A 25,964-nucleotide genomic window follows, 5' to 3' on the forward strand; every position below is an offset into this window, starting at 1 on the left:
GCCGCAAGTCGTATTAGAGTTCTTACCTTAAGTCAGCCGCAGTTTCGTCCGCTACCTTTGAGAACTAAGAAGACTACCTCATGAAAGTATCCTTACCGCACCTTTCAAACCAGAACACAACAGCGCTACACTGCTGTTATTAGCCAGATATAAAATAAATATGGCGGTGGTGATTTCGGACCACAAAAATTCTCCCTTTTAAATATTTATTCTCATTCTTGAAGTCAGTTAAAAAATAATTTAATTCAAGTATAAAAAACACAATGGCATATTTTATTACGAGGTCGCTCACGTATACAATTTGTATGCTAATTATTCAGTAAACAATATTGTAAAAAATTACGATTAAAATTATAATTTTAATTTTATACACATGTACACAACCTTTGTACAGTTCAATTAAAATCATGTTTGAATGTATGTATATTTTTTCTTCAAAGAAGATCAGCTCGTTCGACACTTGGGGAGCCCAAGAGGGTATTTCGGGAGTGTCTCGAGCGCGGCAGACTAAGTTATGGGGCATACCTTTCACCCTGTAGAGTATCCTAAACCATAAACGAGCTTTCTATGTCGGGGGGTTTGCACAATAAAAAAAAATCACTGGACATGCTCGAGCTCGGTCAATTTTCTTTCTAATATAAAAGGAAATAATGCTAGAAAACGGGAAACATCATAATCTGCTGATTACCACACGTCGAAGTAGTGAAAAAATAGTCATTTTGAATTTAAAAAAAAACCACTGTATTATGCTAGATAGTGTCACTTATTAGCATGAATCCCTAGGAAATAATGATGTATCACAAGCTAAGGGAAAAGGCAATATTTTAGGAAAATACATACATTCTTCATACATTCTCATACTATTTTTTTTTTCAAATCGACAGAATAAGAAAACACCCAGCTAAATCGAAAATATCATATAACCTTTTCTTCATTCTAAAGTCTAATCTACACAATCGTATATGTCCAATGACGCTCGAGTTTCTACATATTTACCATCATGGGCTCCCCTACTACTAACGCTTCTATGAAAAAACAGATCTGCTTTGTATTAAAATCAATCGAAATTCGAATTTAAAAAGCAGTGATAGCCTAGTGGTTAAAAATCGGCCTCTCGAACGATGGGTCCGAGGTTGAAATCAGGCACCTACCTCTGATTTTTCAATGTTATGTGCGTATTAGAAATTATATATCACTTGCTTAAACTGTGAAGAAAAACATCGTGAGAAAATCTACATACCTGAGAAAACATAAAAAATAAAGTTTTCAAATACGCACTTGGCCAGCGCGGTGGACTATGGCCTAATCCTTCTCATTCTGAGAGGAGACCCGTGCCCAGCAGTGGGACAGTAATGGATTGATATGAATTCGAAAACTCGGTTATGGCATAGTATAGGAATTTATAAAAAAATGTAAAAAGAGTTTTCTTTGAGTTTGATATTTATCAATCTTTCACAGAATTTAACCCTTATAAGTGGCATTATCCAGTAGCAGAATACTACAGGGTGTGTTTTTTTTAAGTAAACTTAATATAACTTTTAGCTTTTATCAAAATCGACTACGTGCCTTCTTTAAGCATTCTTCGAAAACTTATAAATTTCAGATAAGGTCACGCTTGAAAAATACACCTGTAATTTGTTTGTCATCCAATATTTTTTATAGACGTTATTTTGGTAATATTTCATTTTGTCAATCGAAAAATCCTCAAATTTCCTATAGTAATCATGGCCTATTTTCAAATGCCAGGAGAAATATAGTAATGAATATGCTGCAGCACAGTCAAAATTCTTATGTTATTGTTTTTAAGTTATTTTTTATACTTTGTTTTAGGTCTTATTGTGTTTAATTATCATTTCTTTTTTTGGTTGTCTATTTTTATATAGTTGTGTTTTTATTTTTATGTATGTGTGCATGTGGCTACAACTTCTGGGAATAATTCGTACACACGACACACAAACACACTCGTACTTTGTAACTAAATTATTGGCGATAGAAAATATTTATGTAAAACTTTTTTCTATAATAAATGTTTGTAACCCTACGATATGATTTCGGCTTCAACATTTCATATTAATAACGGTTAGAGATATAGAAGAGCGGAGCCTCCTGCTACAGGCATTTTTAAAATGCTTACTAGGATGACACCAATCACTGCATAAATAGAAAATATACAAAGAAATGTTTAGTATTAACCATGTTTTTTTATACCTAGTTATAAGCATTTCTTGAATAAATTTTTATTTTATTTTATTTTAAATGAGTTCTGCGAATATCATTCGAAACTATGATGGCAGTGTTATTATAGAGATACCCGCGAGCGACGCCGCGGGCGTCGTCTAGTATGATATAAGTTGTCGAACCCCGACAAATGTACATCGCAGTCAGAAGGGCGGTCGCACCCCTATTTATAATAACTTTTGCGTCTCGCTCGCACCCGTTGGGTCCAGCTATAGCTGTCTCAAGCGGCATGCAAATGAAAAATCAATGGTGCACTTGTCATGTTAAAACTCAAATTTTGAAGGACGCAACTGGCAGCTGATTTTTGATAATATCTTAAGGTGTTTAGTTAGTTATCGGTTAAACTAGGAAATCATTTGTCACAATAACTGGCCAAGTGCGAGTTGAACTCGGGAACACAGAGGGTTCCGTACCACCAAATTTTTATTTATTTTTTATTTTTAGTATTATTTTATAATTTAGGAGTAGCAGACGAGCATGCGGTCCACCTGATGGTAAGTGGCTACTGCCGCCCATAGGCATGTGTAATCAACCCCACATAGGATTAAATATTCTTACCTGAGGTCGGCCACAGATGCGCCGCTACCCCTGAGGACTAAGCTGGAACGCCTCGGAAAAGTCTGTCTCCCTTACCACACCCTTCAAAACGGAACACAGTAGCTCCTAACACTGCTGTAATGAGGCAGAAATAGGTGTGGCGGTGGTGCCGCCGGAGTCGAACCACAAAGGCTTCAACCACCTTCTATTTGTTATCATAGCAGCCATATAATAAATGCATTGTGAATATTGAACTATCTATTTATTACGGTGCAATAGATTAAGCGAAAAACGCTGAAAAATAGCCTTGATTCTTTTTTCTTTACTTATTTTAAAATGTATATCCTTAATTTACATGAAGGCTTTCAAATTAATTAAGTATGAAACATTTTGTGCTGAAAGAGCTGGGTACCTTGTTATTAAGTATGTTTAAATACATATTTTATTTTGCTTCAGATTTTTTTCTGGAGATTACATCTTACTAGTCCTTAGGTTGTTTAGGTTTTAGGCTGTCCCCCTCCAGCATAGATTAGTAAAGATTACTCAGACAGACAAATGAAATTATCACTGTCATTTAATTTCGTGTTTGAAAAATATTAAAAATATGTAGTTTTAGAGCATTTACGAATGAAACGATTTCTCCGCGCTTTTTCTTGGATTTCGTGTTTTTGCACCACTTAAGTGCATTGTTCCGCTTAATTTACACGATGACAGCCATTAAACGGCATGATAGAATTGTCAGCTGCTTAAGCCATTTAATGGCTTCCTTTATTACAAGGCGGTGAGATATCTATACTTATCTATGCCCTCCAGCAACAATTGCGTAAGTGGTGGTAGCGTAGACTACCATGTTGTCATTGAAGTTATTAAGTAGTCGCTTCCATAGCCACTATACTATTCAATTTGTATTTTAGCCGCTAATGAGCGATACATGTAAAATTTTACTCGGTAAACCTGCCAGCGATTGTCTACGCGTCTGTATAAATGAAAGAAAGAAAGACATAAAAAAGTAAAAATAAAATTTGAAGAAAAACGCATAAGCTATTAAAGAGCGGAGCAGTTTGGTAGAAGTGTTGACAGTTGCGTTACTACTTACGCCCATTACTAATAAGCAATCTATGGTGATCAAAGATCAAAATTCGATCTTTTATAGACAAAGCATTATTATATGCCCGTAATTAATATTTCAAAAGTGAAATTCTAATTTGAAGAATCTTTAGTAGGCATAACGTTAGATTGATTATTAATATCGCTTAAAGCTACCAGTTTCTCACGACAGTAGGCAAAGCGGTTAGCACTACAGATAAAGGTGTTACAAAGGATGACGTTTAGCCAATTATATTTTTATATCGCGTAGTCGGCAGCAGGTGTCTTGACAGATGTATCTAAATGCTGGACCGTTTTAATTAGCTGGCTTCGAAATTACGTAGTTATTTTATTTATTTGATGACTAGCTGACCCGGCAAACTTTGTACCGCCTCAAAATCTATTTATCAAATATATTTCATCTATACTAATATTATAAAGAGGGAAACTTTGTTTGTTTGTTTGATTGTAATGAATAGGCTCAAAAACTACTGGACCGATTTTAAAAATTCTTCCACCATTCGAAAGCTACATTATCCACGAGTAACATAGGCAATATTTTATATGAAATATATTTGATAAATGGATTTTGAGGCGGTACAAAGTTTGCTGGGTCAGCTAGTATAAAATATAGCCCTCGTGGATAATGTAGCTTTCGAATGGTGAAAGAATTTTTAAAATCGGTCCAGTAGTTTTTGAGCCTATTCATTACAATCAAACAAACAAACAAAGTTTTCCTGTTTATAATATTAGTGTAGATCTTTATAATAACAGTGACAGCCTCGGCCTCTTGATCGATAGTCCGATGTTCAAATCCCAGGCCACCTTTGATTTTTCAAAGTTACGTGCGTATTAGAAATTAATTATCACTTAAACGGTGAAGAAAAATATCGTGAGGAACCTGCATACCTGAGAAATCTAAAAAAAGTTTTCAAAGATGTGTGAAGTTTACCAATAGGCACTTGGCCAGCGCAGTGGACTATGGCCTAATCCTCCTCATTCTGAGAGGAGACCCGTGCCCAGCAGTGGGACAGTCCATTACTGTTTGATGATGATGATAATTATTTATCTCTCCGGCAATATATTCGTGTAAAGTTTAACTCCAGAGCATCTGTTCACTTTGCCCTAAGTATAGTTATCACCAAACAGCTAGTCCGCTCTGAAGTTGTTGCGAGCAGGTGTAGTCATACAATTTGCTATGGGAATGCAATTCATTTCTATATTCAGAGCGGACTAGCAGTTTTACACGGACTATACCTAGGTAACGCGGTCTGTCACCTTTTTAAGGTTCCGTACAAAAAGGGTAAAAACGGAACCCTATGACTAAACTTCCACTGTACGTACTCCGTACTCCTCCGAAACGGCTTTGCCGATTTTCACCAAATTGTATATGCACATTCAGTAGGTCTAAGAAATGGCTACTATCTATTTTTCATACCTAAGTGATAAGGGTTGTACACCCTTAACATTTTTTTATTTATATGGCAACACAACGTTTGCCGGGTCAACTGGTATACCTTTAAAGAAATGAAATAAATTGGAAATTAATTATTTGTTTTTGAAACCATGTTAGATACCCACAGATGACCTGTGTAGGATAGCGGTCGTCTTACCGCCTACGCGGTTATTCGGGTTCGATCCCAGGCCAGGCTTTCTAATAATAAATTATAATGGTGTGAGATGTCTGTATGGCATTTATGACAATGAATCATAAGAGGTGGAACCCTTCGTGGTTCGACTCCGGCGGTACCACCGCCACACCCATTTCTGCCTAATAACCGCAGTGTTAGGCGCTGCTGTGTTCCGGTTTGAAGGGTGTGGTAAGGGAGATATACTTTTCCGAGGCGTTCCAGTTTAGTCCTCAGAGGTAGCGGCGCATCTGTGGCCGATCTCAGGTAGGAATATCTAATCCTATCTGGGGTTGATTACAGATGTCCATGGGCGGCAGTAGCCACTTACCATCAGGTGGACTGCATGCTCGTCTGCTACTCCTATATTATAAAAAGGCGGGGGGTGTAAAAACGTTAACGGGAGTGTGGAACCACTGTGTTTTGTTTTGAACTTGCAAGGGATTTAGTGACATGGGGTTAACTTAGTCAAGGTATCTGTGGTCCTTTTATTTTCGAATTTAGGGTTTCTGAGCGATATTATGTTAACTACCACCTTTATATTGATCTAGTTTCTTAAAAACAATCCCCCCGCTAAAATACTGAAACTACTTACACCGAATAGTTTGTATTATTTTAATAAAAGCTGCATATACACGTTACCTTTGCCTTAAAACAAACCCTTTAACAATTAGCACTGGCCACAGATCCATAATATTATAGAAAAAAAATAAACCGAATTGTCAAATTTAAATTCCGTAAACTCGTCTTTACGTATACAATAATTGTAGTTGTACATCGTTTGCGTGTGTGCGTGTTGCGTTCGGATAGCGCGATGGAGTGAAGTTGATTGATTGGGTTTAATTGATTTTTATACTTTATTTTTCTATAGAACGAATATTTCTATTGTGGTGGTTTAAAATACTGTATTATTTTATTTTTACCTTCTCAGCCTTTTTAGACACTAAGTTACAGTTTAAGAGCTTCTGACATAATATTATCTAACGTAAGAAATTGTTAATAAGATAATTATTATAAAAATAAAAACATGACTGTTTAAAAATGTAGGCTATCTCACTCCTACAATTTAGAGGAATCCAACGACACCTCATATGTTATCCGTCAAGCCGTTTGGTCTGCAGGGTGTGCCAAAGGATGAGACATAAATACGCTCGAAAAACATTCGCCAGGCAGTCAGGTAAAAAATAAAAAAATAATTTTATAAAAAATACACAAAATTAGAAGAATATTGATAGCATTACCATATAGAATTTTATATCTACAAGACATAATTTAATCAATAAAATTGTACACATACTTTATCACATAAAACGGTACAATAGATATTTAATGGCGAATAACTTTTAATAAATGAGTACTAATAAATAGTTACGTTATATCATATAAAATGTTATATAAAGTGGTAGGCACTTAAAAACTCTGTCATATGAAAATCTGTGTAGATAAAAGCGAAAGGATCACTCACTCTTTCATCGACTAACTCTATTCATTGCAGAGCCTAATCTGCTGGAACTAGAACCATGCAACTTGGACAACGGGAACATTTTATGATATAGGCACCTTAAGAGAGTATTTTTAATAGGCCAGCTTTAAATTAGACTTAAATGATTGGAAGCTATCTGAAATAATTAAACATCTGTTTCCTCGTTTTTGGAAAATCCATAGGCGGCAAAATAAGCCGACTTCGATCAAACAAATAATAAAATACGTATCCTAATCCTAACAGCGTTTTTACCCGAGGGTAATATTGCAGAGGGTAATGTTTTTCGAGTATGTACGACGTATGTCTTCTTAAAACGCCCTGCAGACCAAATTGCTTAATAAGTGACGTATCGTTCGATTCTTTTAAATTGTAGGAATTACATAAGCTAACTAAGTAAGGTTTTTATAATAATTACTGATTTTTTTTAGCCAGGTACTATTTAATTCAAAACTTTCCCGCCTAAATATCACTAAGGCACCATAAAAAGGTACAAGTCAAAATTCAAATCCCGAATACATGTCAAGCATACCTGTACCGAGTATCATAACCGCGCGATCTAGCTATACGACATCTACACACACACTCCCGTTTTATTGTCTTCACGCACACAGGGCTGCGGTAGTGTGGGTGAGTTCAACACGCCCGGCGCATCGGATGATGGGAACAACTGAGTTTTCTGTTTTGATTATTATGTTTGGATTTTTTTTTATTTATTCCATTTATGAAATATGATGTAATTCTAAAACAATAGAAATAATTCTCGCGTATTAAATTTAAGTCTGTTTATAAAATGCATTTACCGCAAAATTTTAATAATAACAAAATATTTACAAAATATAATAATATTAAATTATATTCGACATTTGATGTCTAATTATAAATATCTTTGGATTTCAGCCATTACTTATCACGAGATGGAATTAGAACTAGAATAAATTAATAACATATTAATAGATTTCAAATTTACCATTCAATTGTTTGTTTAAAACTGATCTTTATTAGATCACAATTGTCATATTATGATACAGTGTTTACTTAGAAACTGGACTTGTTATTAAAGAACACTATCTGTATTTTATACACTTACTAATTTTATTGGCCATTTTTTCTACCACATTTCTTGATATAACACTACCATCATTGACTTGTTACTGTCCCACTGCTTGGCTTGTGTCTCCTTTCCTCCCTGCCCTTAGATTTATGCCATAGTTCATTACATACCAAGTTAGTGCTTGGCTTCACCTTTGAGGTGATCCTACAGAACTTTCAGGCATGTAGCTTTCCTCGTGTTACACCAAGCAATCATAAATTTCTAATACCTACGCACATAACTTCGAGAACTTTATAAAAACTATTGGAAATATTTAATAATTATTTCGATAGAAAGCTAGATTATTCCAGACGATATCCCCCGCTCCACCCCTTGCACCTCCCCGCCTGATATTTTGACTCAAGTTCTATACATTTTCGGGATGAAATTAGTTCTATTTTACCTTTATAAAGTCTGCCTTTCAGTAAGTCTAACAGTCTAGTTAACATTCATGAGTATCAGGAATCTCTCAGAGAAAGTGAAGAATAGCGAGTTTTATTAATTTTTAATAATTAATAATATGTGAATAGAAACTTAAAAATAATAATTTAAGTTTCAGCAATATGTAAATAATAAATATTATTAAAAGTATGAAAGTCTAGTGGATTGATATTCGACCTTCAAGTGTTAGAAGTCCGTGTTAAGATTCTCAGGGATCTTAGATTTTGAAACTTATAAGCCTAGTACAAATAATTTAGTGCTTGATTTAACTATGTAGACAATATCGTGATAAGCCCTGAAAATTCCATACAAATATTGCAAAGGTGTATGAGTATGTTACCCGCACTTGGCCAGTAGTGGACTAGTTGTAAATCACACTCATTCTGAGAAAATAAAGACCCATCCAGCAGTAAGAAGTTAAGGGTTTGATGACGAAGATAAAATCAAATGGGTTTAGAAATTAGCGGTACTTTAAAATATTGAGAAAGATGATTTAGATTTAATTGTATTGTCCTTGTATAAAACCACGTGTAAAACTGCAGGTCATACACAGTTCAGTTTGAATGTGGTAGACCCTGCATATTTCGACCAGAGGCACCATCGCTACAATTCTGGCACAGCAGTATAAAGTGCTACTACATTATAGTTTAAAGGGAACACCCTTTATCACAATAAAGGAGACAATTTTACGAGACATTCCAATTTAGTCCTCGGGTAACTTAGTACTAAGGGTAGGGGTAGCAATGAATGCCGATCTCAGGTAAAAATATTATCTGGGGTTGATAACAGATGTCCATACGGCTATGACTACTACCAGGACTGCATACTCATTAACTACTTCTATTTTATAAAAAAATCACTTGTATTCAACAAAAAATTTCACTTACAACCTTCTGAATGTATCTCGTGTACTAATAATAATAAGCTGTGGCTGTGTGCGTCACTTGTCCTTGTGTGAGTGCACCGATGCCTCGTTCAGTACGTTACGTTACTTACCTATTATGTGGTGTAGTAGATTGTCAAGTGACTGTAAATGATTTTGAGAACTTTCATAAATATTCAATCACTATTTCATAATTATTCAAGTTTATTTAAATTTATATTTAATTTTATTTATATAATAGAGATATTTATCTCATTTTGATTGTGTTTTTAACGCTTGCTTCATTTATTAAAGTTCTTTTTTCTATTCAATGTATACTGGTCTATTCACTATGGATAAGTTTTTTTTTTGTATGTCGGCTGGGATTGGGGAACAGCGCTACTAGCTCCCGCACGAGACCTGAGGGAGCAAGGAGTGGCTGAAAAACAGCGCTGCTCGGGGCTTACGTCACGAGCCAGCATAATGCTGAGCCACTTCCTTTGCCCTTCCATTTATTGTTAATTTTGTTTGCTTTTGTTGGACATTATTTTGTATGTTATGTTTTGTATCTCTATTTATGTCTGATTATTGTCTGTAAATAATTTGTTTCTTGTGTTTGGGGCAATAAATCATATTATTATTATTATTATTATTATTATTATTATTATTATCTTTTCAACATAATTTAATTAGAAAATAAATTAAGACTAACAATATGAATCTAACTACTTTATAGCTAAAAGCACATCTGTGTTTTCGACCGAAAGACTTTTTTTTTTGTTTACGAGGGGGAAACCTTCAAAAGGTACCCAGTGTCGTGGGAGCTACGTAGGGTTATGTGGGATTCTTACCGCACTAAAACCCTCCCGGTGGCCGTCCTCGGCGCTGCGTAGAGGGCTCCGGGATTTGCAAAGGAACGCAACCGGAGCCCTCTTAGAGCGTTGCCCCTAGCGGGCTACCGAAAGACTAGGAAAGACTTAACATAAGCATGATGGATGTTTTCATGTAAATTTAATATCTGTAATTCATATAATTTATAGTTTATAAACTAAAAACCACGCTAAAATCGCACAAGAAAAATCGTTTATTCTGATTCCTGACGATCCTGATGAGGATGGGATAAAATTATTAAAATCGTGTATTGTCATCGGTTCTTTATAATTGTTCAAAATTTTAAATTAATCGGACCGTTCAAAGTGGGTAAAAATCGAGTTTAAAGATTCCGTTACATACATACATACAGGTCAAGCTAATAAAAGAGTGGTAAAAATCATCATCATCATCATCATTATTAACCCATTACTGCCCCACTGCTGGGCACGGGTCTCCTCTCAGAATGAGAAGGATTAGGCCATAGTCCACCGCGCTGGCCAAATGCATATTGGTATACTTCACATACCTTTGGCTTTTTTTAAACCTCTCAGGTGTGCATGTTTTTTTACGAGGTTTTCCTTCACCGTTAAAGCAAGTGATAGGTAATTAATTTCTAATACGCACATTACTTGAATATCTACTTGAAAATCAGAATCATTACTTGAAAATCAGAGATACGTGTCCTGGGATTTGAACTTCGGATGCCTCGATCGGGACGCCGAGTTTCAACCTCTGGTCTATCGCCGCTTGGCTACTTATACCATCTACGGTCTCAAAATGAGGAATATTTTTAACCGTTGCTATTTCGGCAGTCAGGAACATCTTAACGTCTGAATTTTGTATAATATGTATTCTTGGTAATGCTGGAGATCATTAGAGCAAATGTTTATTATTTTTAACGAGCATATGGTTTTCTATCTATCAGCTATAACATATTCGTGACTTTGAACAATAGGTTTCTATACGGAGAAACATGGAACGGTGAAATTCATTCTGCGAAGGAATCCATAAAAATATGTCACATAAAGGATGTTTGATTCATTAGCTTCTATTTAATTGTAATTCAAATTATAGATTTAAAATTTAAAAATTGTGAAATAGTTTTTATAATTAAAATACATAATGCTAATTTTCATAAAAATAATATAATAGTAAAAACTTTTACCTGGCAAGTACACTCTCCCATTCAAACGCGCATGAAACTGCTGATAGCCCCTTATCTCATCTACTACTACGTCAACAGACTGACGCTATCTCTTTTCGCCGTCCACAATTTTATATATAGACGTCTCTGTCTAACGCCGGTGGCACCGTCTCGTTCCCGCTAATGAATTAAATCAACAACCTCTCGCTCGCTCCCTTCGATGAAGAGATGATCAGCGCTCCCTATTTGAATTTATTTCGAATTTGGAATTCGATTTTTTAGTACATAGTGTGCAACTACAATAAAATTTATCGTTTCGGTAAATTAATTCACGTATTTTCGTAGCTTATTTAAATCAAGGTCACGATAATTTAATGTTTTTAATGTTCGCAATATACGGCCGTTAAGGTGTAAATAATACGCAGTTTTTAATGTGTTTAAGATAAATATTTAAATTGGAAATGCATTAATAGTAGGTTTAAATAAAAATACGGATAAAATTAAATGGTGGATATTCTCTTGCCTTGCCTTGAGTTTACGACAAAAAATTCAATGTAAGTAATTTTTCTATCGACACTGCCAGACTCAAGTCACTATAAAATCAAAGGACAGGTGCCAAAATCATAATAACATTATTCATTTTTTTAGCCAACGGTTATTCGAACATAATTATGTATGTGTCTCGTTCCTTGGTATGCCCTGCAGCCCCAGTGGCTTGATGGAATATACCACGTGAGGATTTGTTGGATTTGTCTAAAGTGTGGAAGTGACAATCTCCTAGTTATGCTGTGTGTTTACGTTTTTATGATTCCCTAATATTATTTATAGCCCTCAAAAATCTACTAGATATTGCTTAAAATTTCTTCCTAATAACAGCAGTGTTAGCGCTGCTGTGTTCTGGTTTGAAGCATGCGGTAAAGGAGACGTAGAGGACTCAGCGGTAGCGGCGCATCTGTGACCGACCTTAGGTATGAATCTAATCCTATCTGGGATTGATTACAGATAGGATTAGAGCCACGCTAAAATCGCGCAAGGAAAATCGTTAATCCTGATTCCTGACGATCCTGATGATGAACGGGATAAAATTATTAAAGTCGTGTATTGTCATCGGTTCTTGTTCTTGTCATTTTTTTAATTAATCAAAACCTTCAAAGTGGGTAAAAATCGAGTGCAAAGATTCCGTTACATACATACAGGTCAAGCTAAAGGCGTGGTAAAAATTGGATAAATATTACTATTTTCGCTATTAAATTCCGAAGTGTTTGCCATCAATTTCAAGAACTACAGAAACAGTGGTGGTATACCACATGAGGCGTGGTTAAAGTACTTTTAACCGTTCCAACTTAGTTCCCAGGGGTGGCATCGCTGTGACCTAGCAACTGACCTTTGGTACGAGGCTTAGGGTGTGTCAGACGACAGGCGGTAAGCGTCAAACTGTATCTATATTTCGAAAAGCAACTAAAAAGTTTTGTCGAATCGCTAAACGTTACATGTCTGGTGGGCTCCTTATGTGTAATGCGCTGTCAAATTAATTCACCGAATTTCACATTGGATGAAAATAAAATAATGGCATATATAACGCTAGTCATGTGAACCTGCCCCGAACATTTCACATCAAAACAATATCTATAGATATATTATGCAAAAATGAATGCTTCTCTATTGCCTTTATAGAATCACTAGCTGACCCGGCAAACTTTGTAAGTTTGTACCGCCTCAAAATCTATTTATCAAATATATCTCATATAAAATATAGCCGATGTTACTCGTGGATAATGTAGCTCTGGAATGGTGAAAGAATTTTTAAAATCCGTCCAGTAGTTTTTGAGCCTATTCATTACAATCAAACAAACAAAGTTTTCCTCTTTATAATATTAGTGTAGACGAATATGGCGTTTAGCCAGGTAACTTGAACAGATAAATTGAAATAATACAATTTTTATGTCACTGAAGTAGCGTTTTGATGACAAACCAGGGTACAATCCTTCTGATAGTAAGTCAGTTCATTAGGAGTTCGTCCCCAAAAGGTCAAAATACGACATAATTATTAAGCCCTAAATACTTAAGAGTCTTCATACAAGAAACCACTACGTTTCGGCATTGTCGACCTTGTCGACATCCTTGGACACCCTAAGATTTCCGTAACAAAAAATCTCTAAACATCTAATGTTTTTAGAAAAATCTTATACTAGACTAGTACTGCCCGCGGCTTTGCCCGCGTTAAAAACATGACATACATGTAACTGACAATTTGTACCTTCATTGGAATGACAATGGCGCCATCTGTCGAAAATTGGTCGTACCAACTCAGAAACCTTCGTGGGTTCATGTACAACAATTTTGCTAATGATCATCACATGCTCAATGCATAGTTGACGACCCGCGTGGCGGAGCGGCCACCATACCGGTCTGACGCGCAAAGGGTCCCGGTTTCGATCCCCGGCCAGACAGATATCTAAATGATGAATTCAGATTTCTGTTCCTGGGTCTGGGTATTTGTGTATTTGTCTATGTGTGTCCATGGCACCCATGACACAGGGAATCCTTGTGTGGGACTGTGAGTGTAGAAAGCGTTTATAGATTATTCTATAAAGGACATACAGACAAACATTATTTTTTATACATATAGAGATAGATAAGAGAATATAATTAAATTAGAGAGTACAGACAGACACTACAGACAGTTTATTTATATAGATGTGGCCGTCTATGACGCCCGGCGCCGCGATACATATTCGACTTTCACTGACTTTCTCCTCAACAATAGGTAGACGCAAGATGCACTTTTCCAAGCTTTTAATTACAACTTGTTTTATGAAATTCATTTGAATAGCAATCCGCGTGAAACTGCTAGTCCGCTCTGAATATAGAAATGAATCGCGTCGCCATAGCCAATTGTATGACTACACCTGCTCGCAACAACTTCAGAGCGGACTAGCTGTTTGGCGCGGACTATATCCGACTACGGAAGGTAATGTTTTTTGACTGTATATATGTATGTATCATTCTTTGGTACACCCTGCAGGTCAAACGGCTTGACGGATTTAAATCCATGAGGTTTCGTTAGATTTATCTAAGTTATGGGAGTGACATAGGTGAAAGGTAGGTTTTGTCCCTGTAGTCCCGGGACCAGAATAGGGCTACGGTATCCTCTGCCTGTCGTGAGAGGCGACGAAAAGTGGCTTCCGGGGTTGCGGGCGGCAAGAGTGGGAGCTCGAACCGTCCAGTAAGGGATAACTCCACTAACTCCACTAACGTCCAGTAACCGATCCCGGGAAGGACAGCGGTTTGTGTGGTTGCATATCGCTGTAATCACCAGGGGACATGAGGGGAGCGTAAAAAGAGCGTGTTCCTCCCCAGGGCAGAGCCCGATAGAAAGGCATCGCGTTAGGAGGACTCCAGTCGTGTTCCGTTGGACATTCCGGAGTTCTCCACCAAACGCCGAGGGCGGCTACCGGGGGGTTTTAGTGCGGTAAAAGTCCCACATAACCCGGCGTCGCTCCCACGGCGTCGGGTACCTTTTGAAGGTCCTCGTCAACAAAAAAAAGGTGAATATTACTATACTACTTCTGGACACCGGTATCCTCTCAAAATCAGAAAGAAGAGGCCATAGTTCACTGGACAAGTATGGATTGGTAAACACATACTTCTACCACCTTCAATAACTATATTACGGCGGTGACCTACCCATCAAGTGAATTGCAAGCTAATTTGCAATAAAAAACCATAGATTAGTAAAGATACTTCGCCGCCTTGAAATTGAATGAAGCCACAAACGGCTTATTAGTAAGTTCTCTTTTTGAATTCTTGAGAAATAAAAACATTTTTAGAGAAAATTTACGAATAAATAACTAATACTGCGTAATTTACATAATAAATAAATAATTATTTCAAATATTTTGGGGACACTTTAGTACGGAGACATGGCAAAACTTTTTTACGCAATTATTTCAATTCTCAAAACTGGGTACATTTTCTTGTTAGGAGTGAGTAATCTTTACTAACCTATGTAACTATATTATGGCGGTGACCTACCATCAAGTGAATTGCAAGCTACTTTGCAATAAAAAACAGTGACCTACATCTCTAATTAAGTTTAATATAATCATCTTGTTCAATCATTAAAGTTTATAAACCACTTGTTTAAAACTTTATTCAATATCGTTTCGTGAAGTGATTGACCTGACTCGACGCTAACCGGTTATCACCATAAATCACAGACATAGGTAATCTGTGAACCAAACAATCCTTCCCGCCATAATATGTCAAAGATGTCCGAAGATTCATTGTCTGTGGCGAATGTCGAAGCTGGAATGTGGATCTGTCATTTACGAATGACAGTTATGACAGTTGTCTTTGCTAATTGTATTTTTTTTAATTGAAAGGTGCTTAGTTTTACAGCCGTTTAAGGCAAAAAGGATATGAAAGCGTGGGATTTTGTAGCCTAGGTAGTCGAAAGGTATAATAAGGACCTCTCTTAAGTGATATTCAAAAGGAATTTAGGATGGCCTAGGAAGATAAATAATACAATAATACAAATTACGTTTAATACATTACTATTTTAATTATTTAATCACAGAAACGTCACGTCAATTAATAGAAAGCATTATTTAAATAAATAACACTTTCTTTTTCATTAACTAATGAAGTAAAATATGTTAAATTCAATTAAATTTATTTGTATTTGTCTATTAATACATATTCGCTGGAACATGTGTGTGTCTTAATTAAATATGTATGTGATTTTAGTTCATCTTAAATTATTTCATTAATTTAACGTATTTTTCTAATTCTGCTGAACATTATCAGTTCGGTGCATTCGTAGTTGATAAAAATTACTGGTATATATAACATTAATATTGATAAAATTATCGTTATCATCACCATGATAAGCGGAGTGAATGAAAATGCGATATATTATTTTATTAATAACTCATGAAAACTGTCTTTCCCCTTGAAATGCCAGCGAAAATAATTACAATATTTACTATGTTTGTATCCATGCAATTAAAATGATAATTATTGTCTTATGAGCAACTGATAAGAACCAAAACAATGTCAGCAGAATCAAGTTACCAGGGTCTCATAAACGCGTAGAACTTCTTTTGATCGAAAAATACTTGAATCTAGAATTTGCAGAGGAAGTAGGAAGTTTTTACAATCTGTTGTGAATGATTCAGTGCCAGCGTAGTAAATTGTAAATTCAAGTATTATTTAAAAGAATAACGTCATCCTATCACGATAGATGCATTCCGCACTGTTATGTCCGTCGCGACTGGAGCCGAACACGGCCGAATACACCCGAGCGCTGACAGTTCGTCACTGGCCGTCACAGCGCGGCACACTTCTGCTATGTACTCGATTACATAGGTGCAGTGCGCCGCGGCGGTAGCTAGCTTTGCATTCTCCAAATTCGTGAATCGATTACTATCGGATGCGCGGCGTATACTTTTTTCGATATATCGATTCGTCCGATAGCCGTAAGCCGATTATATTTACGCGGTTGTTCAGTGGCGGCCGCGTCGCGCGCCGGACGTTACAATACCAATGGTACGGTCGAACGCATGCGATTCTCGGCCGAAAAGTTCGCGGGATAAGCGCGCAATTCGAATCAGAACGGAACGTATCGAACTCGGTCCGTGGCCGTCGATTTTCACGGGGCAGTTTTCCGCGCACGTGTAGGCCGCACTGTTTACGCGCCCGGTAGCCCGGTACATTGTGCTAGCGGAGTCATTGACACGCCGGCGTGACATACATTCCGGTGACGGCGATCTAACACGTCGCTCCGCCGATTTTCGCGACAGCCGAATTATTGTTTTGTTTTATCTGTGTCGCGTTATAGTTTTAAATCGCGAGCGACGCCGGCACGCATTGTTTGGACGCGTTATCGGCTGATAAGGCGAGGCTCGATCTCGCAAATTTCCGGTGGTTGTGTGTTTCTGTGTGCGGCAGCAACAAGTTAGCAGTTACATGCAGGAGACGGCCACCCATCCAGTTGGCACAAGTGTAACGTAACCGATGCGTGTGTGATGTGATCATTGATATTGATTTTGCGACAACCGTACGTAAGCGTAATTGTTGGTGGAATTTCGGACTATGTACTATATTGTTACTGTCGGTTTCTAATTGGATTCTGTTTCGAATTCATAGTTTATTGATACACGTCACGGAGTTGTTAGCAAAAATGTAGAATCAGGCCTCTATTTCCCGCGCAATTCTGAAGGCTTATGTTGTAGGTATTTATCGATTTGTTGTTTCGCAACTCGGACGTCACGTTGACGTAGTGCAATTGGCCATGCTGTGTTCCGAGGCAGACAGTTTCAGAAACTCAATGTTTAGCGAAAACTTTCCTATCACCACGTCTCGGTAGGAGAGACTCGAGTTGTTGCTAGGCAGATCCTTCTACAGCTTTCGGTCGCAAAAATATTTAGGCAGTGTAAATCCACGTTAGGCAGAATGACGCGTGAATTTTCACGGACACGTCTCCCGAGTTATTTATAGACGTAGTGTTTGATTTGTGCGCCGCGTCGTAGCTCACCTACATACCTAACGTAGCTCGGAATGTACATAATGTACATCTTGCACTATGTGGAGCGCATGTACCAGTGTACGCCGTACGGCGCGGATATAACAATATCAGGCGCGCCGCTGTGTGCGTGCGGCGTAATGAGCGCTCTATGTGCTAAGAAACAGTAAAAAGTATGGCGCGAGCGCACGAAGCGGCAACGCCGCGCGCTCGAGGCCTTGCCGCCGTGAAAACAATAGTCTTTTATATTATATATTTTTCGAATAATTTGTATTACACATTATATTTTATGCCACGAGCACGGAGCACCGCTTGCATTCTTTACGAACCTACTTCGTTCGAGAGATCAAACGAACGGTTTCATCGTGCTCACTTTCATTTTAGAAATTGCACTGTGCAGTTTCTAACGGTGAATGCGCTCGTAAAAATACATTCACTATTTCATATCGGAGTGGATAACTTGATTATTTTCAATGGAGCCGGCGGCCACCGTCAGAATTCCGGACGGACAAAAAGGAATATATCAATCGGAAAAAACAAACTTCCACAAAAATAGCCGGTGGAATAAAAAAAATAGTAACCGATGTTGACCTTTCCGAACGCGCCTCGTTACTAGCGCGGGCCAGCTGACGCGACGTTGCCGCTCCGCCATGTACACGGGTATCTACGAGCTTATCGCCCCTGCGCCGTCGACATAGCGGCTACAGTCGCGTGGCACGCCTCAGTACATAAAGGATGTAGGCCGTTTCTCCACTGCGGGATGACACTTCCCGCGCGAAAAATTCGAAATGCTTTTTATCAGTCGCGTTCCGTTCGTAGATTTTGTCGCCGGTGCACTCCGTAACTCGTGACTCATCCGCGGATCATTCGTAATTTCTCTTTGTCAGTAATAAATTACAATTCAATTTGAATCGATTTCGTCTGTCGCGTGTGTGACTGACGCGTATTTTTTACACGCACATCGCTACATTTGTGCCGACTGGATCTAGCAGTGATATGATAGGATTTTTTTCCATTGCAGTATTTACGTGTGCAATATTGAAAGTGAATTACCAAAGCATCCAAAGACAGTATAGTTCGTAGTTTTAAATGGATTTAGCTTAGTAAATAGTTTTTATTTTCTACGTTTTACGCGAGTATTAGTTTAAAAAAGTACTAGGCGCTCATAGGAGCGCAGCGGTTTCGCGGTGTCGGTGTGCGCTCGGAGGGAGATGACGCGGTGACAAGGTGGCCTACATGCCGGTGGCGCTGGGCTCGCTCGGCGGCGAGGGCGAGTACCGCGAGTACCACCACCTCTCGCCGCACCACCCGCCGCATCCTCACCACCAACTGCAGTACCATGAGTACGCGCCGCCGCCGCCGCCCATATACCATCCCATACATCCGGATCCCTACCTCAGGTAAATCTCTCTTCGGTTATGATGGGCTGGTATTTCACAGAAACTATAACTTTTGATATCGATGTGTTATAAAAGAAAACTTAGACAATGATTTTGATGATTAATATTTTGTATGCTTGATTCGGTGCACTTTGGTATCCAATTCTATTTTTAAGCAAATAAAATTAGGCTCAAATTAGGGTCTCAGGAACTATCTTTACGTCTTATCTAAGTCAGTCAACTAACCTGCAACTTATTTTTCTGTTTTCCTTTGATGCCTAAAAATTTCCATACACTCTCGAAGATATGTGAAGTCTATCACTGAGAACACAGCCACTTATATGGTAGTATACTAATCTTTTTGGTTTAAGATTTTGGCTTAAGCTTTTTATGATGTAGTTTTTAAAAAGGAGTAAATCGCAGGTATGACAATGTGCCCAATTGTCTATCACTCGTGTCAAATCAAATGAAGTTTCTGTCACGTACTTTATTTTAAACTATTAGCTAGTTTAAAATGAAGTACGTGACAGAAACTTCATTCGATTAGGTTCCGGTATAGGACCCGACAAACTTTGTACCGCCTCAAAATATATTTCATATAAAATATAGCCTATGTTAGTCGTGGATAATGTAGCTTTCGAATGGTGAAAGAATTTGTAAAATCGGTCCAGTAGTTTTTGAGCCTATTCATTACAACCAAACAAACAAAGTTTTCCTCTTCATAATATTAGTGTAGATACATACTTCGTAAAACGCCTCTTGCTGTTGTCGACAGGCAACCAAAGGTATCGTTTAAAAAATCTATAAACTTTTTACAATTTAAAAAGGATTGAAATCAGTAAGTCGCAAATATCAGACGCATAACATGCCGGGGGCAGAGGAGACGGCACGTTTTAGGGGGCGGCAAAATCAGCTATTTCGTGTTATACTTATAACTTGTATATCCTATATGAAGAACTCTAAAACGTAATTTGCGCTCTTAGGCGCACCTTAAACGGTCAACAACATTTTAAATAAGACAACTTAGCAAAAATTTCAGACACGTAAAGTTTTTTTCGCCGATATACCTACTTCGACCGTCGAACGTATCTTCTTGTTCCTACCAGCTTAAGCCTCTGCTTACTTGTGTTTGCTACCTCTGGAGACTAAGTTGGAATGCCTTCTGAAGGTTTCTTTCCCTTAGTCTCTTCATAGTAGAAAATAGAAGTGCGTTATTCTACTACTGTTTGGCAGAAATAGATATCAGAATTATTATTTAATTGCCAGCGAAAAAAACTAGGTCTACTTACTAATAGTAGACCGTTACACCTCTTTCTGTCTTATGACAGCCGTGTTAAGCGTTCCTGTGTTTCTGGTTGGAAGGGCATGGTAACAGACTCTGAGCCACTCACAATTCCTTTCAGCTTAGTCCTCAGGGTAGCTAAGCATGTAGTTCGAATAGGATCTTGTCCTATTTGTGGTCATATCACCAACTTGGAAATACTTTTCTTGATAGATAGCATAATGTCTAGACATCTTTATCTTATACCAACGAATTAATGTTGAGTAGCCACAGCAAGGTTTGATAGAAAAGAAGCCGTAGAGTAAGGTCTTCATTTCATTAAATGTTTGCCCTTTTACAATGTGTAATTGTAAAAGGGCAATTAAATTGTAATGTATGTAATTTTATCTAATAATTGTGCATCTGATATTTCTTATGTCTCCCTCACCACATCCTATAAATCAAAACTGATGAGTTCTGCTTTATATTGTTGAGTGCTGCATTACAAATATTTAGCTACGAAGACCTCCATACCATATTTTGACGTGTCTAATGGCCATCGTATGAAATAGTTTTTTTTTTTCAAATCCGTATCTGCGCACTACCATAGAGAAGTATGGTCCAGACCTTCCTCCGTGGTGGGGAAAGGCCTCTGTCCTAGTAGATGGTTGTGAAGAATATGAATATTATAAAAACAAGATACTGAGTCCTAAAAATATAGCCTATGTCACTCCCTCAATTTAGACGAATCCAATGACACTTCATATGTCATATGGATTGCAGGTCGTACTAAACAATGAGACATACATTACCCTCCATATTTGGATAAAAATGGTTGCAGACATGTATTTTTAAAATCATTTACCTTAGGTAGTGTACCATTTGCGTAAAAGATACATAAAATTAATTACTATTTTTTATTCCAATGAAGCATTAATAAGTCGGTCGAGGTTCGGTTCTAAGTAACGTAAGCTTATCCGAAGACTTCGAAGTCATTACAGTTGAAATTAATTATCACTGGAACTTTAAAAGAAAACATCGTGTGAAAATGTGTTTGTGTGCCTTCAATAATGTTCCCAAAGTGTGAAGTTTATCTTGACCAGTGGTGCATCATGGCTCCTCATATTCTTAGGAACCAGTGCCCATCAGAAGGATCGTAGAATGTTAATGATAATTTCCTAAAAGTTACTACTAATTTTATTTCAATAAATCATCGTGATCTTTAAAGGGATTATTAATTAATTCGTGTTATATTTACTTAATTGTATAGTATATACTTTCTAATTCATGATTTCCTGGTAATTTCTGTAATTTATATTAATTAATTACATTAATTTATATGTTATTCGAATTATTAATTAGAGTAATAAAATATGTTGTTGTAAAAAATATGACTATTTAATTTAATTTAATTTAAAGTTGTTAATTTAATTTGATTTAATTTAAAACTTAGTAACTTACAATGTTTTATTAATGCATGTAAATTTATGAATTTCTATTATTGTATAATTAAAGTGTCCGAATTGATGTTTTGTTTATTATTATTTATGATCCTTAGGGATTGAAATAAACGATTATTATTATAATTATTTATTCAATTCTTTTAAAAGAATTTCATAAATAATTATGTTTGGTTTCTCGTTTGGTGGTATCGCCGTCACAATTTTTTCTATCGTCAAGCGTTTTGGTGAAAAGATGTGTATGCCGGTTGACTTATATATAGGCGAAGATCTAAGTCCTCAAGAGCGGCAAAGCTTTTTTATAAGCTTTTTATAAAAGCTTAAGGCAGTAACCACTTACTATCAGTACTCTTTTATAAGTAGTGCAAAATCCTTTTGTGGCTAAATTACGTATTTTTCTTGATTTCAGGAGGCACGGGCCATACTTCGGTCAGCCCGATTACAGAGTTTATGAACTCAATAAACGGTTACAACAGAGAACAGAGGTAAAATAACATTTATTATTACAATAAAAAACTGAATACTAATTTTGGTATGCATGAAATATTGAATATGTAAAAATATTGTTTATTGAAGTTTCGCGTAGAAGTGCTTACTAACGCCATCTGTTATCAATAAGTGCAATGTTTATGTATCACGATTTCTATAGTATTCTAAATTTTCTAATTGATTTTGAATATTAAATACATTTTAATAGACTTATTTACGATTACTCGCATAATTATGTAACTGAAAAATGCGTTTTTCTATAATTTTATATATTCGACAAATTCTCGATTAGTGTCAACTAGCGACATCTATGGGGTGTCTTAGGAAACAGACAAATATCGCCCTCTGTGGAGAGAAAAGTTAACTACGTTTTGTGTACAAAAGCGAAAAGCGCTTGAGAATTTTATTTTCTAGCGGATATTTGAATTCAAATAAAATTATGGTGAAAATACTTTATTCATTTTTTGTATAATACAACAATGTGAAATATATTTTTTTAAAATTATAATGAAACTTGTCCATACATAAGTTTTTATAAGTTATTTTAATAATATTTATTAACTATTACTATATTTAGTTGTACTAGGCTAACATATATTCATAGAGCTATTTTATACATTCCAGGACTCAGATAACCTATGGTGGGACGCGTTCGCGACAGAGTTCTTCGAGGACGACGCGACGCTCACACTCACATTCTGTCTAGAAGATGGACCTAAAAGATATAGTGAGTAACGATCGGTATTTTATGGTATCCTAGTAGACTTGACATACTTAAAATTAATTCTTGTTAAAATGTGAAGGGTGGTGGTCCCTTTAAGGTCGATTCCGGCGGCACCACCGCCACACCTATTTCTGCCATAACAGCAGTGTTAAGCGCTGCTGTGTTCTGGTTAGAAGGGCGTGGTAAGAGAGACATACTTTTCCGAGGCGTTCTAGCTTAGACCTCAGTGGTAAAGGCGCATCTGTGGCCGACCTCCGGTACGAATTCTAATCCTATCTGGAGTCGATTACAGATGTCCATGGGTGGCAGTAGCCACTTACAATCAGGTGGACTGCATGCTCGTCTGCTACTCCATATTATTATAAAAAAGCCTATATTTTTAAGCAGTTGTGGCAATTGTTTTTAAAATTATTCTCTAGTTTTTGGCCATTATATAAAGTTGTCTAAAATATTAATAGACTGCAGGTTTTAAGAATTTTATTTACCATGTTATGATTGTAAACGTTTTATAAAATTGGCACTTATAAATTGTTAAAAAGAAACCGTATACAATGATCGACTTTCAAAATTAACTTTACAATAATTCAGAGAGCAGAATTAATAGTGAATTTAACTTGTGCTTATGTTGTATGTAGTAATAGTCAATTACTAAGTTTCAGCTCCTAACACATTCTAATTACCTATTACAAATTATTCCACAATAGTGTTAATAATAGTAATTCCTACACATGCTTCTAGTAGGTCTTAAAAATAAGTTTAAAATACTACTTGATCCAGATCTTTTATTTCTCGTCCGATAATAACAACAAAACATGTAGGTGTAGTCCGCGTAAAACTGCTAGTCCGCTCGGAATATTGAAATGAATCGCGTCGCCATAGCAAATTGTATGAAAACACCTGCTCGCAATAACTTCAGAGCGGACTGGCAGTTTGGCGCGGACTTTACTTACTTTCCATTATTTTAAATACTTTTTCCGTGTTGTTTCAACGTACTTCTTGTATAATATATACCTGTCTCTCTCTAACACACGCTAATCTATATGCTTTATCTCATTCCAGCAATAGGAAGGACGCTTATACCGCGGTACTTCCGCAGTATATATGAGGGCGGCGTATCAGAATTGTACTACACGATGCGGCAGCCCAAAGAATCCTTCCACAACACAAGTATCACACTAGATTGTGACCACTGTACAATGGTCACGCACCACGGCAAGCCTATGTTCACAAAAGTAAGCTTATATTTCTAGTAGCCTGGTACTTACAATTAAATAAGGTATATACTTGAAGAATGGCAATATGTACGAAACTCGCATTTGAAACAACAGAATATCACAGTGCCAATGATAAATATGTACATTATTGTACATTGTTAATTTTTCACTAATAAAAAATGTAATGTAGAATACATAGATAAGTAAAGATTACTCACTCCTAACAAGAAAATGTACCCAGTTTTGAGAATTGAAATAGTTGCGTAAAAAAGTTTTGCCACGTCTCCGTGCTGAAATGTCCCTAAAATATTTGAAATAATTATTCATTTATTATTTAAATTACGCAGTATTAGTTATTTATTCGTAAATTTTCTCTAAAAATGTTTTTATTTGTCAAGAATTCAAAACAAGAACTTACTAATAAGCCGTTTGTGGCTTCATTCAATTTCAAGGCGGCAAAGTATCTTTACTAATCTATGGTAGTGACAAATAGTATAGTGGCAATGATAAATAAGTTAATTATTAATTGATCATTAATAAAAAACGTAATGTACCATTGCTTATCATATATTCATGTTATTATTAGTTTGATTGGAAGCAAATGAGAGAAAATGATTTTAAAATGTTGTATTTATTGTCCTTATTGTGTCTTACACATTACTTACCGGTAATTATTTAGAAAATGATCTAAATTACACAAGGTAAATTCATATTTAAATGTACTAGTTGCTAAAAATATAATTTCATGCGCCTTTTATGTCTTATGATCATTGTTAACTATAAACAGAGTATTTTCATATGTATTGCGCTTTTTGTCGTATAAATAAATTATGTTTTGTAAAAATCGAAATACATGAATGGGTTTTACTATTTGATGAACAACCAGGCGAGGCGATTATGCCTGTGTTACTCTCAGTTTAGGTTCAGCTTGCATTAAATTGTTAAGATGTGTAAATAAAACCTTTAAAAGCGTAATTTAGAAAATTTTAAGTGCCATCTCTCGCTTGTGGACCATATCTCGGATGCACTCAGTATTCGCCACTCAATTCTCGATTCTAAACTCCTCAGGTTGGCAGAGAGAAAAAGCGTAATTCAGAAAATTTGTAGTGCCATCTCTCGCTCTCGGGTGCACTATGTCATTTTCAATTGTCTATTCTCGACTCCGCAGGTGTGCACAGAGGGCCGGCTGATCCTGGAGTTCACGTTCGACGACCTGATGCGCATCAAGTCGTGGCACATGGCGGTCCGCGCGCACCGGGAGCTCATCCCGCGGCAGGCGGTGCACCCGCCCGACCACGCCTCGCTCGACCAGCTCGCCAAGAACATCACTAGACAAGGCATCACCAACTCCACGCTCAACTACTTGAGGGTGAGCGAGATAGACTGTATACGTATATGAGCGAGATAGGCTATATAGTGAGGGAGATAGAGAGGGTCTTAACCTCCATGTTAGATATGGCGCTCTGGTAGATCATCCGACGAGTCATCATCAATGATGATGATAGTAAGAGAGATATAGAGAGTGATAT

At 36.8% G+C, this 25,964-nt stretch overlaps 1 protein-coding gene across 11 annotated transcripts in view; it reads left to right on the forward strand.

The window, feature by feature from the left end:
* The window catches only part of Chi (LIM domain-binding protein 2 Chi), a 69,116-nt gene that overhangs the window by 39,817 nt on the left and 3,335 nt on the right, over positions 1–25,964 (forward strand). For 2 of the 11 annotated variants that reach the window (XM_073085192.1, XM_073085191.1), the window contains exons 3-6: positions 22,418–22,493; positions 23,122–23,224; positions 24,281–24,453; positions 25,604–25,804. In XM_073085192.1, the coding sequence (XP_072941293.1) occupies positions 22,418–22,493; positions 23,122–23,224; positions 24,281–24,453; positions 25,604–25,804 (553 nt within the window). Of the gene's footprint in view, positions 1–16,647; positions 16,933–17,095; positions 17,448–17,513; positions 19,309–22,417; positions 22,494–23,121; positions 23,225–24,280; positions 24,454–25,603; positions 25,805–25,964 lie in introns of those variants that run through there. The other 9 variants (XM_073085198.1, XM_073085196.1, XM_073085201.1 and 6 more) reach the window with 9 other exon arrangements.

Source organism: Epargyreus clarus, unplaced genomic scaffold (genome assembly GCF_041222505.1).
Source record: "Epargyreus clarus isolate Ecla_fem2 unplaced genomic scaffold, WU_Ecla_fem_2.2 ptg000022l, whole genome shotgun sequence".
NCBI classification, from domain to species: Eukaryota; Metazoa; Arthropoda; class Insecta; order Lepidoptera; family Hesperiidae; genus Epargyreus; species Epargyreus clarus.